General features: G+C 33.8%; 2 protein-coding genes across 2 annotated transcripts; one reads left to right on the top strand and one right to left on the bottom strand.

Moving 5' to 3' along the window:
* The first annotated feature begins 1,145 nt into the window (after nt 1-1,145).
* Nucleotides 1,146-4,582, top strand: LOC137835800 (probable transcription factor PosF21). The gene is made up of 5 exons (XM_068644475.1): nt 1,146-1,327; nt 1,411-2,141; nt 3,274-3,406; nt 3,501-3,585; nt 3,926-4,582. Exons 2-5 carry the CDS (start codon nt 1,474-1,476, stop codon nt 4,342-4,344), a joined length of 1,305 nt encoding a protein of 434 aa, XP_068500576.1. The 5' UTR covers nt 1,146-1,327; nt 1,411-1,473; the 3' UTR covers nt 4,345-4,582.
* Nucleotides 4,583-5,480: 898 nt separating this feature from the next.
* Nucleotides 5,481-14,473, bottom strand: LOC137835799 (electron transfer flavoprotein-ubiquinone oxidoreductase, mitochondrial). The gene is made up of 18 exons (XM_068644474.1): nt 13,776-14,473; nt 13,580-13,656; nt 13,372-13,478; nt 12,708-12,789; nt 12,529-12,637; nt 12,126-12,172; nt 11,960-12,034; nt 11,663-11,779; nt 11,400-11,468; nt 10,669-10,761; nt 9,935-10,037; nt 9,450-9,574; nt 8,358-8,407; nt 8,175-8,241; nt 7,605-7,684; nt 6,802-6,930; nt 6,646-6,712; nt 5,481-5,699 (listed from the first exon to the last, which is right to left on the bottom strand). The coding sequence occupies exons 1-18, from the start codon at nt 14,161-14,163 to the stop codon at nt 5,616-5,618; spliced, it is 1,869 nt and encodes a 622-aa protein (XP_068500575.1). The 5' UTR covers nt 14,164-14,473; the 3' UTR covers nt 5,481-5,615.
* Between the last annotated feature and the right edge of the window lie 836 nt (nt 14,474-15,309).

The raw sequence follows: 15,309 nt of genomic DNA, 5'->3' as shown, positions 1-15,309 counted from the left end.
TTTTTTTAAAAAATTAAAACATATTTATAAATATAAATCTTTATTATTAATTTATATAATTCATAATTATATAATATATTTTAGTATCCTAAATTTATAAATTATATATATATATATATATATTTTCGTATAGGTGTCATATGAGTATTTATATATGTGTAGTTTCATATGAGTATTTATGTTACATAATTTTGAAACACATCATCCACAATTACTGGGGGTGGATTATTCCCCAGGACCAAGTACCAAGTACCTATTGTGACCGTGCACCCTATAATTATGCACACAAGCACCAAAGAACAACCACATATCCAATTTCAATCACCATATCGTCATAAAAAAACCCAATGCAAAAGATTAATAAACACATAGATGTGGAAGTCCTTTCTTCTTCTTCCATCAAAGTGTGACGGTTTCAAGCATGAGAAAATATTAATGGGTTTGGTCTCCAATGAAACAAGGGTGGGTGGGAGAAAGTTGGTTGCTTTATAGGTTCACTGCTTCTGCCTTCTGCTCCACTTTCATTGAAGCCACGGATCATCATTTGGAACTCAAGATTGCAGTGGGAACACCAAAGTGAACCTGAAGTAATGGCGAACGCAGAGAAAAAGTGGTCGGAATAGAAAAAAAAAAGGGTAAATCGGAAAAGGAGAAGAGAAAGAAAAACACACAATCCAAATACTAGAGGAAGCAACTCAGATAGAATTTCAACTAATTCTATTTTCTCAAGTCCTATAAATTTTTATAAAAAGTTCCAAAATTAGGGCTAGATATTTTTATAGAAAGAAAATTCCAAAATTGATTTTCAAATTATATAACACACTGTTAAGTTGCTTTAAATTAGTATCCCATTATTACACACTCCAAATAAAATACTAGACTTACAACGACATAATAAATTATACAATAAAAGATTTAAATGTTAGTTATGAAAAGGTATTCTTCAAATTAGATTTGATTTTTCTTTAAAAAAATGTTTCAGTGATTAGAAGAATAAAAAATATATAAACTGATATATAAAAAATATATCAGAGATTTTATTATTGTTAATATGGTTTTAACAAAATTATATAATTTGAATAGGGTAGAGGGAGAGTTTTATTTATTTATTATTTAATCTGATTACATTCCGACATTTATTTATTAAATATTAGTGTCTGAGAGAGTATATGTAATGTATTGTCCAATGCCTTAATGTCTAATGTCTTGAGCTGGAAGCTTCGCTTTCGTTCTCTCTCTCTTTCTCTCTTTCTCTCTCACAGATCTCTTAGGGTTTTCACTTTCACCGTTTCTGCTTCTTCCGATCTTCCACCATCTTCGCCTAAAGGTACCACCCTGCATTTCCTCGTTAACTTCAAACTCACATCTTCAATTGAATTTTCATTTTCCTTTCTTTTCTTCTCTAATTAGATATTGCTAGCTAGGGTTTTGGAGTAGTGGATTAGACGGATTAAGATTTAGGATTCTGTCTGCATGGATAAGGACAAATCTCTAGGTCACGGTGGAGGTTTGCCACCTCCCTCGGGGCGTTATTCGGGTTTCTCGCCCACCGGAACTGTGTTTAGTGTGAAATCTGAGCCACCGTCGTCGTCGTCGACGTCGTATCCGCCACTGGCCCCGGGAATTTCCGCGCCGGAGTCTAGTGGGTTTAGTCATGATATTAGCAGAATGCCCGATAATCCGCCGAGAAATAGAGGTCATAGGCGTGCTCATTCCGAGATTCTTACCCTACCGGATGATATTAGCTTTGACAGTGACCTTGGTGTGGTGGGAGGTGTCGATGGGCCTTCCTTCTCCGATGACGCCGAGGAGGACTTGCTGTCCATGTACCTTGATATGGATAAGTTCAATTCGTCGTCGGCGACGTCAACGTTTCAAATGGGCGAACCGTCTAGCGCAATGGGAGCGTCGGGTTCAGCATCAGGGGCACCCACCTCTTCTGCCGAGAATATTGCTGTTGGTACTCATGAACGGCCCAGAGTTAGACACCAGCATAGTCAATCCATGGATGGATCAACTACCATAAAGCCTGAGATGCTGGTTTCTGGTTCCGAAGACTTGTCTGCGGCAGATTCCAAAAAGGCAATGTCAGTTGCTAAGCTTGCTGAGCTTGCCTTGATTGACCCCAAACGTGCGAAAAGGTACGTCTTATAATTTCTTGGTGCATTATTTCTTGTTCATATGTTGGGTGATTAATCAATTGTAAACATCATGTTTAGCACACCCATTCTCGAATCCCTTGCATTTTTGTTACCTCATTTCTTGTTAGGGCTAAACTTAGATGCAGAACCATAGGGTGGTACCTCGGTAATATGAACTCACATTTAAGGGAATACTTTATTACCCAGATTAGTGAGGTGAAACTCCATTGTTGATGGGAGAACAACACAAAATAGTATTTATGGTACTGCAGCTAAGTTTTGTTTTTCTAGTTAATGCTGCTTTGGATAAAATAGGAACTTGGGATTTAAAAAGTTTTCTTTTATATAACATGCTAGAATGAGATGATGTACAGGAATTTTTTAACCAGGACAATAAATTTTTCTAAAGTTAGAGATGTGTACTTTTAGAAGATAAGAGGCAGTAGTTACAATTGTGGATTAGAAAATCTATGCTTGAGGTTTTAAGTTCATTTTTTATTATTTATACATAAATTTTTCACAATCACAACAAATGACTTTATTCATCTTTGGAAGTTCGTTCACTTTCACACTTTATAAGAGTAGCCAAGGTCTTTTCATGGATAAACTATTAATTGCTGTATATTTCGATCCTTTGTGATTTTCTGATTGATATTTACGTGCATTTGTCTTTTGAAGAATGACATTATGTATCTAGTTAGTTATCATTTCTCTTTGTGTGAAACATGCATAATAGCTGGTGGGCACTATTAAACTCAATAATATCAGAGGAAATAGTGAAAGATGGGAAGGCTTAAAGGTGTCAGTTTGTTTGAGTCTATCCTGTTGGCATATCTCTAATCTGCTATACAGAAGACCATGTTTTGGAAGTACTGGCACAGTACGTTACTTTCTAAAATTGTATTTTGGATCATGACTACTCTGTTTAAAATGTCCCATTTTTGGCCCTTTCGATCCTCTGTCCAGTGGGCCACACTAACACCCCTTGAGGGCATATATGCAGAGTCTGCTCATATTCCTTTAGTTGTAAATTGACATATCTGGTTGTCTGAATGGACCTATTTTGTATTATCTCTTGCACCTGAAAAATGGAATGACAAACATGCAAACACTGCTTTTAAATGTGTATCAGGATATGGGCAAATAGACAGTCTGCTGCGCGGTCAAAAGAGAGGAAGATGCGGTACATTGCTGAGCTTGAAAGGAAGGTACAAACATTGCAAACGGAAGCAACATCTTTGTCTGCACAATTAAGTCTCTTGCAGGTACCGTGATTTACTACTGTATTACCATTTCACATTCCAATTGAAAATCTATTGGGAGGATTATCATTTACACATCATTGTTGATTATGAGCAGAGGGATACAAATGGCTTGAATTCTGAGAACAGTGAACTGAAGCTGCGGTTACAAACCATGGAGCAACAAGTTCACTTGCAAGATGGTAAGATCATACAATTGTAAATTTTTCTAAAGCTAGTGCTGATCTTAAATTTAACAATATGATAATTGAAAATATCTGTTGGTAAACTTTATGAAACAATATGATCTTTGTATGTAATATCTTACTTGCAGTGGATTAATACATATACTTGTCTTGGATGAAATTGCATTTTAGTGTATAGCTGGCATCTAAGTTTTGTTGTTGGGTTTGTGGTTCCCTGTATGATTAAAGGTGAAACTTACTGTCTTGCGTGAAATTTGATATGTAAGTTTGAGCATACGGAATCTTTATCTTGTTTATCTCTAATATTAAGAAAATTATTTGAATCTTTTTCTTGTAGCACTAAATGACGCATTAAAAGAGGAAATTCAGCATTTGAAAATACTGACTGGACAAGCTATGCCACCTAATGGAGGAGGACCTATGCTGAACTTTCCCTCTTATGGAGGGGGGCAGCAATTCTATCCTAATAATCATGCCATGCACACCCTTTTAGCTGCACAGCAGTTTCAACAACTCCAAATTCATCCTCAGAAGCAGCATCAGTTTCAGCAGCTTCAGCAACAACAAATGCTGCAACAACAGCAGCAACAGCAACAACATCAGCAACAGCAACAACAGCAGCAACAACAGCAACAGCAACAACAGCAGCAGCAACAACAATCAACCGACTTGAAAACGAGAGAAGCTTCACCTACTCTATGTCCCAAAGACAATGCGTTGTCAGATGTAAATCCTTCAGGAGTTAAGGACTGTTGAGAATTTAGACTGTTTATTGTCTTTTCTGTTCTGTTGCCTTGGTAGATTCCCCCTTGTCTTGTGTCCTAGTGAGTTAGATAATGGGCTGTCATTTTTTCATTCTTAAACAGTACAAATGGTCCTAGTTAGGGATTGAGAATAATACGTTTGCATCTTTGCTATTGTGTAACACTAAAATTCATTGATACTTGGTTAATTTCTATGGATATAGAGGGGTAGGTAAGGTTCATGTGGTCCAGTCTGCTGTCAGTTCCTGTGGCCTACAACTACATCAAAATAGGCTAACTTCTGTATTGTTGAGAAAGTTGGTGCAGGTTGTCCTGAGGAATTGTCTTCTTGTAGACCAACTTGTCACCGGAGGTACTAAGGAGATTTCGAATGTTCATTTGAAGCTCCATTTCTGGCTTCCTGTGAAGGAAGTAACTAAAAGAGGTCGTAAATAATCATTTGTTGAAACAAAGGGGGCCTAAACCCTACTAAAATCCATTAGGGAAACCAACAGTGTTACCATTCGCAGGCTTCGCGATAAACATATATCCAGTGTAAAGAAACAGCTTTCCCCTGAATGAGAGGATTTGCACACAAGGAAGAGTAATGTTCTTTTGCAACCTAACTTGAGAATAATGGCTGCTAATAAAGTGCCTACAACAACAATCACGATTCTCAACAGCTATCTTTAACATAAATTTGGAATTTGAGCCGTCAAAGATGAATGGCAACTTACTTGTACTGTTCAAGTTAGAGTTACGAAAATCGAATGGTTATACAATTAGTTTGCTTGATGCTTGATGTGGAAATCACAGGTTAAACTGTTTGCTTTTTCATCACTTGAATTGTTTAGTCATCATGAAATTTTTAAAATGTTTAAAATTTAAATTAAATTAGTGCCTTTATTAAGAAAAAGAGTGATTCTTGGTCCAAATGAAAATGTTCAAGTTGCAAAAATACATTAAGTGGGAACATATGCTAAATTAAAAAGGGTAATTGAGCGTTAATAATTTAAGGAACGATTGTGAAAAAGACTTTGATGAAATAGCTGCCAAGTGAAACTGAAAACACGCAGCTACGTGCCCTAAAACAAATGACGGCAAGGATAATCGCATATTTAAGGATGAAAAATACTCCAGAGAAAACAATTTAATAGAATAATTTAACGATCTAATTCATTTTATTGCTGCAAATATTCGTTTAATGTGTACCTTCCAACTTTTGGGGGAGGACATAAATATAGTGAATAAAACAGAAACGCATGGGATGACTACATTGTTGATCTACATGACTGAGTATCCTGGACCTCCACCTCCTTCAGGCACTGTCCACTCAATGTTTTGCTTTGGATCTTTGATGTCACAAGCCTGTATATTAAAGATCTTAATTAAACCGTGTAGGATACAAAGATAAACACCTAAACGTATATCTAAAAAGGTTAAAACCTGCCAGATCTCATCGAAGTATACACATAATAAATAGACACAGGTCATACAACATAGACTTCAACTTCGTTAAGCTACAACTGTTGTTAACAACTACAATTTCTCCCCTTTTACAGCAAATCCTATTAATAGTCATATCCGTGGTGAAGATACCATGTTTATCCAGAATAGTAAAACACAATCAAAAGAAATACAAAATAAAGCAGATTATACATTGGAAAACTCAACCCTCAAAGTATGGGTATAACATTATTAAATAAGCAAGCCATCGAATCGTAATGGTAATTTTAGGTATTTATACGAGGACATAATTTCTCCATTATGAAACTGATTGTAAAACAAACAAATACTTCATGAGCGGCTGACTATATGATAATAATAACCATTGTTCAAAACAAATGCTATTTAATATTTTAAGTTCACAAACAAGTTTGTATGTCAACTTCACCAGGGAATTCTAAAATCACAAATAAGCAGAAAAAGAAAAGGATTTAACCAGAATGCACTGACGTTAACTTTTTTTACACTGTCCTTTATTTATAAACAGGAACAAATTCTCTCCAATGAAAGAAAAAACAAAACAAATTGTTACAAACTCACGTTTACTATTTTAAACCAGAATTCCAACACAGAAATATAATATTATGATAAAATTATTAAAAGGCTATGAACACATGCAGTGGTAAAAAGTCACATTTAGAATATTTGTTAATTGTTTGATAATATATGCAAGTTTAGATGTATACACAACAGAAATAAGTTATGTAAATCTAGTACTATTTCTCAACTATTTAGTGCTATATCTTCTTGAGCATATAATACTAATCACTAAATTCAAGCAATCAACGAAATTGGTTTAAAAGTTTACCTTGCAATGTAAGCAATTTTGTGCATTAATTTGCAATTTCATCTGATTCTTCTCATCGGCAGCATATCTGTAATTGGGAAAAATAAATGAGTATGAAGAAATGATTAAAAAACTGAAAATTCTTTCAGAAACCAAGCTTTAGTAAATAGGCATTACTCGTATACTCGTGCAGGACAATATCTCGATTCAGGTGCAGCATACACTGGTAAATTTATAAGCTCGGGACTCTTCGGGTCTCTCAAACGAAGATGAGGAGGTTGATCATGCTCATGATTTGTGTTGCTCCTGTGAACAAACTAAATATAAATGCCTATAAAGCAAAAAAATGAACTACAAACTTTATTTGTTGACTAATAAATCAATAATTTCCGCCATCATTTAAGGCCTTAAACAGAGTTGACACAGATTATTACTATATAAATCCATGAACATTGATTTTATTTTTCATTCACAATATAAAATGAAGTGCCATGCCATCTTATATAACTAAAGTGGTTCTTACACAGTTGAGTTTACCCTCTAACTTTAACTGGATAACATTGTAATAGAAGAAGATATCACCCAACTCGAGTATCAAGCCGATTCATAAATGGGCAGAAAGTTAGCACTTTCTTATAGGATGAGGTGGAAGAAGAAATAGAAACCTATTTCTATAAGAAAAAATAGAAATAGTATTATAAAGGATTAAGTGTTTTTTTTTTAAAAAGGATATTAAGTGTATTTAGCTATATAAATTAACTATTTGAATGCCACTCTCACTATGTTCTCTCCTTTTGTTAATTTCTTTTAATAATGTATTATTCTGGTACAAGATCAGAAATTCAACCATGTAACTGTCTATTTTAGAAACTAACATCAAAACAGCCTTGCTACCTTCCTCTGGTTTAGTTCTAATTAAAAATTATTGTTTGTTTCAACTCTCAACAGTAAGCAACGGAAAGGAGTGAGTCTTCGAAAACCTGTGCAGAGACGAAGGTACATCAAAGGACAAGACACCATCAGCCTTTGGATAGTGAATAGGAGAATGAAACCGAGCAGCCTGCATAAATGACAAAAGATATATAAATATATTACCTTGACATGCTAATTGCTATATTTGTTATTATTAGACAACAAAATGTACGAACAAGAAAAACAAATAGAATAAGCAAAGGTCACTAATATTTGCATAATCAATAAAGAAAGACTTCTAAAAACCTTTTCGATGGAACAAAAAGAAACGCTTTATAACATATAAGAGGTAACAGGGGAAAAAAATCCTTGAAAATTATGTCATTCTTCTCCAACCATTCATAACAAATAATGGGATGTATTTCACACTACCAAAGAACCATGCCCTTTTATTCCATCCAGAATATCTAAATAAGGAATGAAATCTTACTCCAACTATGTAATTATCATGCATAATTTAAGATGTGAATAAAAATCACCAATTGTATTATAATATAATCACTTTTCAAAAGAAAATAAGTAAAACTACACTATTTTTTTTTATGTGTACACCTAATTCCTTGAAAAATGTTTCTTACATTTGTAGCTTCATGATCAGGTTTACCATGCTTCAAAGTAAATGAGTGCCTCCCCTTGAATATGTAACTGATAGGAATAACACAAGGTAGGTAAATTCTCAAGATGATAAAAGAATTGTAGAAAAGACTAGTCTACAGTGTTAAATGGCGAGGACAGAACACTTGAGAAAAGTTAGATCTTACTGTTCCAGACCACTTAAGGCCAGTCCTGGAATAAGCCCGTATTCAAAGGCCTACAATGAAATATATAATTATAAGGACAACAAGAAAACAATCTAAAATATATCATAATTTCTATATCAACAAATGAATTAAGAAAATTAAGTGGGATTAATAATAATAATCATGCATTGATCATTGTATTATTAATTTAGAATTTTGGAAAGTAATACTTTTAAGGATTTTTTAATCTTTATACATAAAGTAAGTCTCATGAGAACCCTACTCTTTTGCCGCCTATGTTAAGAGCATAAATGACTTTTCATATGATAATGCATTTTACTTCTTTCAGATTTTCATGATATTTTTTGCCTTTCTTAAAAACCATTAGCAAGCCTGTGTGTCAGTTCTTACAAAAATAACACTCCCGCCTTCTGCAAATCCCCTCTCTATTATACACAGACAATACTTTATCTCAGATTTAGTTTTCACTTTTACTATCATTATTATTTTAAAATCAAACTAATACGTATTTTGTAATTAAATCATATCTTTGTAAAAAATAACTTTAAAGTACCAAAAACTGAAATTAAGATTATAAATATCTAATTCCTTTGTATGATATTTTATGAAATACAAAATATTAAATTAAAAATATTTTAAAAATTAATGAAAATGTAAAATTGATATTTTTGGTAACGAAAATAAGTTATAACATTACAATATATATTTGAATTTTTCCATTTGACTAATAATTAGGGTCAGATTTTCCTGGTTTATTAGAAGAAGAAATCCACGATTTTCGGGATTTTTGCATGGGATCCTGACTGGAAATCCAGGTATACTCAGTTCAAATAGAACTGTAATTCATCTAATTTTTGCTATGAGAATTAATATCGTTATTTTACAGCAATCTTACATTTATAATGGTATAATGTACTCTAGATGTTAGCAAACTGATACATAGCCATCTAATATTAGTTTATCAGCTCAAGGTTTCCAAATGAAAGAGAAAATCACCATAAAATGGAATTTTTCGGTAACCTTCAACAAGGATGTAAGGGAGAGACAAAAAAGAAAATAAAAACGAAAATGGCAACGAATTGCTTCACTAACCGGCCGATAGTTCCGAGATTTATGTAATTCTTCCCAAATCCATGAATTCCTCAAAGCATCCCAATATGTATCCATATCTACGCCTTCATTAAGTGCACTAAATGTAACTTCGGCTGCAAGCATTCCTACAAAAAAGATGTATTAAATACATGTATTAGTAACTATGAAACATTGCTATTATCATGTCATATGGAGATAATGATTAAGAATGAATTGATGGGATCACTTAACAAATGCAATAACCAAGATGGCTCTAAAAATGTGTTAAATCCTTAAAATTGCAGATCAAGATTTTACATTCATGTCAAGTACTGATTAATTTCTTGAAATCATGAATATCCCTATATATTATGATCATTGAAAATCTGAAACATTAACTGTAATGCGAGACTCCTTTAACAAAAACTACAAAATTAACTTCAGTAGAAAAATATTAATTAGTAATATGCTGAAAAATCACCCAGTAAAAGGGAGTGAGCCCCTACCTGATTTCATTGCTGTGTGAGTTCCCTTTATCTTAGGCACATTCATGAAGCCAGCTGAACATCCAATAATTGCTCCTCCGGGGAAAACTGGATATGGGATAGACTGAAATTTAACTATAATCACATTTGTATCTGTATAATGTGGAATGAGTAAAGAAATAATACACTGCAGCAAATAATAGTTAATCAACCAACCAATAAGATAATAAACAATGAACTAGCCTCCCTTCTATAAAAGCTATCTCTTCATGGGTGTAAAACATCGTTGTCAACAACAAAGACATTAACCGACCCATACATCATTGTAACAAGTAGACACATTGCCCAAGACAATGAAGCACAACACAACCATTTAAACAAAGACCGCTGTTGGGGTCAGACACAGTGAAACACTTCAGAAGTACTTGGATGTCTCTAGGAGAATTTAAACTTTGTTGTGTTGTAAATTGTAATGTTCAATCCTGTTTTGCGTTTATCCGAGGATCTTTCCAATCTTAACTTCTTAATTTTCCACCATATACTATGCAATTTTACAAGTGAAATCTTAGAAGTTAGGAGTATTCATTACCCACGCTTCATTTTTGCTAGTACATCTGTAGCACTAGCGCAACATGTCATGAGGCTGGCAACATGTCATGAGGCTGGCAACATGTGGTACAAAGATAATTTTTCTCTACATTCTTTATTTTCCTGTTTACTGCATATAAGAAAAGGGACTGTTATTATTGATGTACCTGAAAACCACCTTCATTTAAGGTGCGAGCTCCATACTGAATAACTGTTCCGCCTTCCAGAAATGGTTTAATTGCAGGATGATGCTTAAGTTTCTAGTGAACCAAGAGAAACAAAAGGGGAGAGAGAAGGAAGGGTCAAAGAAAATAATTAAACAAGTGTAGGGATCAGGGATTCAGCAATTGTATGTAACTTCACATATTCTTAAACAGATATTGTATCAAAACAACAAACCAGTAAAAGTTTCACAAAAAGAACCAAAACATAATTGTTAATATGGCTTGTCAGATTATACATAATAATAAATTCTACCCACCTAATTGCTGGGGACGAGGGAAGAAACTTTTTTGCTTTTTTTTTTGCAGTTTTGAAACATTTTTTTAAACCATTTCACAAATATAATACTAAAAAATCAATCTCATTCAAAACGTACAAAGTTTTGAAAATTATTTCCAAAACAGGTGTACAGCAACAGTAGAAAGATATTTTTTCATTCCCTTTTTCTGTTTTCTTCAAGTGCTTTGGGAATGAGTTATTTCATATTCTTGAAGTCGCTACTCGTTAGTATCCTTTATAAAATAAAAATGTTTTTTGAAAAATTTAAACAAGTAAATCCTTAACCTTCCCTTTTTATGTTTCCATTTTAAAAAAAATATGAACCAAGGCCAATACCGAGTAACTTAGACTAGAAGGCAATATTTTTTAAACTTGTAATGAGAATGATAAAAATTACCTGAAATTCCTCATACGGATTCAAAAAAGGGTTTTGATAGTTTAAAGCAACCACAAGGCCTATGGATATCTGTCACAATAGTAAATGAAATTCTTGAAATGATGAATATATGTCAGAAAAAATGAATTAAGAAACTAGTGGGTGAAGTTCAACTTCTGTAGTTCAGTCAAAGTCTGCCAAAATAAATGCACATGACTCCTTAATAACGTATAAGATGATACTTATTAAGAACACAAAACAGGGGCAGGGAAACAAAGTCTTACCTGATTATCTTTCATGTGATACAGAAAAGATCCTCCATATGTTTTATGATCTAAAGGCCATCCCAAAGTGTGGATTACAGCACCAGGCTGATGTTTTTCCTCATCAATTTCCCAGACCTAAGAGTATAATATTTGGTTAACGAAAACAGATACCATATTTGGTTATTAGAACAGTCAGCAATCAATTATTCTTCATTAATGTATTAAACACATAAGCACAATCCAGATAGATTGCAGTTTTTCACAAAAAAATGAAGATAATTTTTTTAAGAATTTCTTTATGAAACACATAAATACCTCTTTAATTCCCAAAGCATAAGTCTGGTGTTCTGCACCTCCCTTCTCTCTTAGGTTGTACTTTTTCATTATTTTCTGTAAGAAACACGATTGAAAGTGTTGCTATCAAAACAGTAATTGACAGGAAAACTTGAATCTGTTCAATCCTAAAATTTGATTTTCAAACCTCTGACAATGATCCTCGACATCCCTCAGCCAGAAGTGTTATGCGGCCTGCATGTGATTCAATATTTACACAGTTAACAAGTAAACCGCAGAAATATTTAAATAACCATTTGCAAAGGCATAAATATATCTCATTAGATATTACGAATATAAGTATGGTTCGTGAAGCTTATAAGGGAAAGCAGAGAAATCATATGCTCGGAGTGAACAATGAAATCTAGCAAATGCACAGTGCTTCGTTTCATATTTAAGATATCACATGCCATAAAAATGACAGCTGCTTAACAGTGACTGCGTCCAAAACTTGTTTCTATCAACAACTAAAAAGTTGCCACTCCCGTTCGCAAAAAAGATAGGAACAATCACAAATATGTCTGAAAGAAAGAAACATGTGAAGTGAAAACCTTTGATCTCGACACCACGTTGAAAATTCTCCTTCTTTGAACCATCTTTTGCAATTCCCATATCATTCGTTCCAATACCAATAACTTTGTCGTTTGCATCATACAATATCTGGCCAGGAAAAACACTTGTAAACCGCAACAAACGTGGACAAGCAACATCCAAGAAAAAGCAGAAATACCTCATTAGCAGCAAATCCTGGGTATATTTCCACTCCTAACTCTTCAGCTTTTGCTCCCATCCAACGTACTAACTGACTTAGGCTGTAACAGATGGTTCAAAATAAGAAGCTTCTTCAGAGTGGGAGGAAAGATACGTGAAGAAAAACATTGCAAACCTAAAGATATCCGAAGAAAAACATTGAACAATCTTGAACTTTTCTTCAATTAACAAGAAAAACATTAGAAAGAAAGTATACAAGGAAAAAACTATTCATTGACTAAAACGTAAAAAAGAAAATTAAAACAATCTGTTGTTCTTCTAGGACTTCACATCATCAAAGACAGATTACGGTTTCTGTTCCAGATATATTCTCCATTTCAAAATTCTAATTTTGCAACCTTACGCTATGCCTATAGTACACTCTCCAGCAATTTTAGTTTCTAATGGAACGTACCAACTGATCGATAAAAAATTAAAACAATGATTTTATTTTCAGGGAATAAACATTATTAAGCTTGAAACCATTATACATCAATTTCCAAAGAGAACAAAAAAACAGTTGCAAAATTGGAGATTCATCAGTCAATCGAGTAAAAATCAAAATTCCACACAATTGATTCAGCACGAACCAAAAAAATTATAGCCTCTAGCCGTATGGAATGAAAATAGAATACTATAGAAACCTTATTACATAGTTGCCTTTGTTGCTGAAAGGAGACGGAAGCGAAATTGCACTACCTTTGGTCAGAAACCAAAACTTATCAGAAGAAACAGGAGTAGTGATCGGAGCCTGCAGCAGATAAAAAACAAAACCTCAGCTCGAATCATCAATCAAAGAACCTACAAACTACTTCGTAACACAATCGACAATTAAAAACAAACCGAACGCACCTCTTGCTCCTTCCACTGCGGAAGAAGCTCATTCAGTGCGCGAGGTTCAAAAACGTTTCCGGAAATAATGTGAGCACCTAACCGCAACATCACAGAAATCGCAAATATCAACGAAGACGCATTCACATCAAGAAATAAAGCCACATATAAAAAAAATAATGAAAAAAATGAATTAAGAACGTTAAACGCTACTCACCGACTTCGGCACCTTTGTCGAGGACACAGACAGTCAAATCGGCGTTTCTTTCGCGGCACATTTGCTTGAGGCGAATCGCCGCCGATAAGCCGGCGGGACCGGCGCCGACGATAACGACGTCGTACTCGATGGTTTCCCTCTCGGACGAGGCGGTGCAGAAAGTTCGAGAAGTCGGAACCCTAGAACTGGAACGTGCAGGTGGCGTAGAGAATGAGAAAGCGAGGGAATAGCGAGGAGAAAATAGATTATGAGAATTATTAGCATTGGGAGTGTGAAGAGTGGTAATATGAGTGTGAAGGCATTGTGATGTGGTGGTTGCACGAAGAAGATAACCGGTGCTGGCGATTTTGGATTTGGATTTGGAGAAGAGAGAGTGAAAGTTTAGCATGATGCAGTTGCAGGTTGGTTTGCAGCTACCACTGTCCTCACTCAACTTTTGATCATTTTTTTACATTATCATATCAGATACATGAGTTCGAATAGCGCACGTAACACGTTGACGTGTTCCAACACTTCTTCTACCACCATTCCTCGCGGTTCAACAATCTTTGCACATTCATTTCGTTACTTACTCACTATTATGGATATCAACAGAGAATACAAAAACAACACAGAACTCATTTTTCTTCCTCATTCATTCATCAAATCTTTCAACAAACATTTTTAACATTTTTTTCCTTTATTACCTTTCTTCTCACATTTTCTTACTAAAAAATAGAAAATCAAATAATATTTAAGTTTCTAGTGTAATAGTGATATAAAGTATACATAATTTATATAATTAATCTTTATCGAATGATTAGAGTCTAAACAAAATTGACTAAATTCTTCCTCAACCTCAATATCTTCCCCCCTAACTCCATACATTCTCCCTCCACTTCTATATTTTTTTTAATTCCAACAATAAATTTTCTAGTATGGTGGAGAGTCTAATGTGTTCTTGTTTATTTGGTGATGGTTGTTAACGGTGGCTCGTGGTAAATGTGTTTTAGTTTGTTTATATTTTTAAAAACTAAAGAACCTAGAAAAAAAAATCCAACTAGATGCGAAAATGAAGTACAAAACTTTAAAAAAAAAAATTTGCAGTGAGGAACAACAAATTTTCTTGTCAATTTTCTCACGTTCGAATCATGAAATTTCTCTTTCGAACATTGTGAATGAAGAATATGTAAGTGCAGTTGGAAAGGATGTATGAGAGTACAACTGAAGGTATTTAAAAACAGAAGTGATATATTGACAACTTGCACCAATCTACAACTCATTTTTTTTGCCTATTTTGCATGAAATGACAAAAATATCATTTCTTCATATCATGAATCACAGGTTGTATACTCGAACAGGTTGTGAGAATTTAAAAAGGTAAGGTTATCCTTTATTTAGATTATTTAAATTTTCAAAAAAAATAAAACTGACTTTTTCACAATTAATATAGAGGTGAGAAAGAAGATACGAGGTGGATGAAGAATTTCCAAAAGAATTTCTTATATAATTACTTTTTAATTCATAAAACTTGAATAAAAAATTTATTGAAAAT

This window comes from Phaseolus vulgaris, chromosome 5, assembly GCF_000499845.2.
Source record: "Phaseolus vulgaris cultivar G19833 chromosome 5, P. vulgaris v2.0, whole genome shotgun sequence".
NCBI lineage: Eukaryota > Viridiplantae > Streptophyta > Magnoliopsida > Fabales > Fabaceae > Phaseolus > Phaseolus vulgaris.
The sequence above is the reverse complement of the archived record's forward strand: the minus strand, read 5'-3'. Positions and strand labels throughout refer to the sequence as shown.

Excerpts from the sequence above, each read along its gene's own strand:
- LOC137835800 (XM_068644475.1), top strand. The coding sequence starts at position 1,474 with ATGGATAAGGACAAATCTCTAGGTCACGGTGGAGGTTTGCCACCTCCC. Across the intron at positions 2,142-3,273 it reads GACCCCAAACGTGCGAAAAG|GATATGGGCAAATAGACAGT; the intron begins GTACGTCTTATA and ends AATGTGTATCAG. Across the intron at positions 3,407-3,500 it reads CACAATTAAGTCTCTTGCAG|AGGGATACAAATGGCTTGAA; the intron begins GTACCGTGATTT and ends GATTATGAGCAG.
- LOC137835799 (XM_068644474.1), bottom strand. The coding sequence starts at position 14,163 with ATGCTAAACTTTCACTCTCTCTTCTCCAAATCCAAATCCAAAATCGCC. Across the intron at positions 12,638-12,707 it reads CAGGATTTGCTGCTAATGAG|ATATTGTATGATGCAAACGA; the intron begins GTATTTCTGCTT and ends TTTCCTGGCCAG. Across the intron at positions 10,038-10,668 it reads TAAATGAAGGTGGTTTTCAG|TCTATCCCATATCCAGTTTT; the intron begins GTACATCAATAA and ends GTTAAATTTCAG.